A 2,918-nucleotide genomic window follows, 5' to 3' on the forward strand; every position below is an offset into this window, starting at 1 on the left:
GGTTTGAAGAGATTGCTGAACGGCAACAGCAGCGTGAGCGGGAGCGCCAAGAACGGGCCGAAGAGCGACGCATCTTTCTGGCACAGCAGGAGGCTCTCTTACAAGTGATCAGGTCGTTCATATCCCACAAGCAAAGTGAATAAATCATTACTATAACCTTACCCAGAGCAAAGAACACGCAGCTGAGTAAAGGGACACACAGTGCGTACACTTTCAGGGGGTTTATTTAGGAAATCCTAGGAGTCCATATACAGATCACGTAATAATCAGTATGTACATGATAAAATCAGGTTTGTCGCAGGTATTCATCCAAAGACGGTGGCCGCAATCAAAAAAACATGGCTACCTGGCTGCCATACAGGCATGTGTGGCAGTTTGTTAGGATTGTTGCCACCCGATACATTTGTGGCACATTTTGTAGCAGGAGCTTCTGATTTTTCTTAAAGTCTACAAATGAAAACAAAGAAAGAGTTTTGCCAAACCCCCATTCGACGGCCTGGCGCACAGTACTCATGGCCCTATTAAATTCCTGCTGCTGCGCAGTTAAAGATACACCAGCATATGGCCGCATCAGCAAAGGCCGCAGCGGATACGCAGGGTCGCCATATATAGTGAACGTGGAGCCCTGTACCAGCCGCTCCAGCTTGTCGTACAGCCCACTTTCTCGAAGCATGACTGTAAAATAGGTGACACTCGTGAGCACCTACCTCCATGTGCCGAAAACATTTCTGTAATCTCGTAGTTGGTAAAGGTGCAACTACTACGCTCTGCTGCAGTTAGAAATCATTTTCACTGTGCAGTTGTGTGTCTGTGGCTACATAGCTAGTCTGGCACTATCAATTTTCTAAATACATGTCAACGGCGATGTACACATGACAGCATTATAACATGATCTTGCCGCTACATGACATGTCACCTGTGGAATAGTATATGCGAGAGGAATTTTCGGAGATAAATAGACTAGGTCCTGGTTAACAAATGTTTTTTTAGCTTTTCGTTTCTAAATCAACCACTGTTGCAATAAAGAGTTTTAGAATTTTTATTTATTTATTTGTTTTCCTTTATCCTTTATCCTTTTTCTTCTTTTCTACTCTTTCTAAATAAATCAGGTGCGAGTCAGCGCTCCTTCGTTCTACTTTTCTCTTCCTCCGACGTTTTGTGCGCTGTTTAATCTTGAGGCTGGTTCACACAGACCCGCTTTCTTACGGTACGTTACGAAATTTCACCGGGAAATCAGTGGTTCGTATTAAGCGTGGCCACCAATTCAAGGAGATAGTCTGGCACAAGATGTAGAGTCAAGAATGATTTGGTGACGAGCTAGGACGGTGAGGTACCGTGACAACCAAGGACACAAGGCTCGTCCTAACGTAACATAAGGAGTTGAGCCCTGTTCCACTTTTCACACAGCAACGTCTTCTTACGTGACGTCTAAGTCACCGAAACTATCGCGTCTCGAATGTCGCGTGCCAGGCTCTCTCCTTGAATTAATAGCCACGCTTAATACGAAGCACAAATTTTCCGGTGACTTTTCGTAACGTAACGTAAGAAAACGGGTCTCTAGGAACAAGTCTTTAGCCACGGAGTAGCAAGACGTTACCATGTCAACAGTTACGACGAATGTTTAGGCTTAGGAACGGCCAGAATCAGGAACGATCTTTAAAATGGGGCGAGCCCACCGCTCACTCTTTGTGAGTTGAGCGAGATAAAGCAAAGCGAAAGCCGGTTGCACTATTCATTGGAAATGAAATTGGCAAATACTGCAGTGACCATGACGAATTTGCTCCGAAGCGAGCGGAAAGGGCGCCGCCATGTTTGATGACACAACCCGGCCCCAAGCAATTGGGGGCCCCGCGCTATTTCTCGAATTTCACGTTGGGGGCGCGCGCCAACCCCAAACCCCAAACGGAGTTTGGGTTCTGCGCATGCGCAGTGATGAGCCCTACTTCTTTGGGGTCTCCAACTCTCCATAACAGTCGTGCTGCCTCAGCTACAGGATGGACTAAAAGCAAGCTACACCTACCAGCGTCATGCCTGTGACCGGGGAATGGCCCGTCGAGTTCGCAAATAATTCCATTGGCGCACATGATAGCCTGGTATTTGAGGGCGTGCACTCTCTTGTGACCAGAGAAGTAAATCTTCTGATTTAGAGACGGTCGGCAGATGGGTCTTGCTGTGCCGTCCACGAAGCCCCAGCAATTGTTGAGAGGAGCACCTCTGTTGTGAACGGCCTGCAAGGAAAACATTGTTTTTTGAACGTACGATGATACAACGACATTTCTTTTAGCAGTTTTTAAGGTTGCAGGGTTAAATGCGTTAGCACGAGTATAAACGCAGGAGCCACTCAGGCAGTCAGCACACAGCGAGCTCTTGTCATTACAATTTTTCTTAAAAATTCCAGAATTATTTTGCTGCTCATCAAGCCGCCCTTATCTCGAACACTTTGTAAATGAACTACGTATGTCGATAATTTCACTGCAATTTTTACACCTTGCATTAAGTACCGGAATGCCTGCACTCACATCCGCGAAATCGGCGAGGTCGTCCACGCTGAGCCACTGGTGTGTTGTGAGGTCGTCGAGGAGGTGCCCAAAGGTGCTCTCAATATGTCCGAACAGTTTCGCAACAATGCTTGACATCGTAGAACAGTGCCGGTCGAAAGCTGGCTCCAGGTCCCACCACCTGTTGGGGTAGGAAACGATCAGGAAGTGAAAAGTTCAACTTTCTAAGCAGTGTTCTCCTAACATTTTCAATTCATGGAAGGGAGAAATGTAGTGTCAGCGTATCTTCCATGTACAGCGTTTCAGTTGGCTTCACGAGCGGTAGCACGTTTTCCTCTGTCATTTTATGGGGAGGAGAAATGTAGTGTTGCAAAATAGCGACATCTACGGGAGTGTGTAAATAAATGGGGCGGCTCGAGG

General features: G+C 46.7%; 1 protein-coding gene across 1 annotated transcript; it reads right to left on the bottom strand.

Annotated features, from left to right (window-relative positions):
- Nucleotides 1–328: 328 nt before the first annotated feature.
- Nucleotides 329–2,084, bottom strand: LOC115316464. Its single transcript, XM_029975823.2, has 2 exons — nt 2,021–2,084; nt 329–675 (listed from the first exon to the last, which is right to left on the bottom strand). The coding sequence occupies exons 1-2, from the start codon at nt 2,082–2,084 to the stop codon at nt 329–331; spliced, it is 411 nt and encodes a 136-aa protein (XP_029831683.2).
- Nucleotides 2,085–2,918: the final 834 nt, after the last annotated feature.

This window comes from Ixodes scapularis, unplaced genomic scaffold, assembly GCF_016920785.2.
Source record: "Ixodes scapularis isolate PalLabHiFi unplaced genomic scaffold, ASM1692078v2 PGA_scaffold44__24_contigs__length_19508400, whole genome shotgun sequence".
Taxonomy (NCBI): Eukaryota; Metazoa; Arthropoda; class Arachnida; order Ixodida; family Ixodidae; genus Ixodes; species Ixodes scapularis.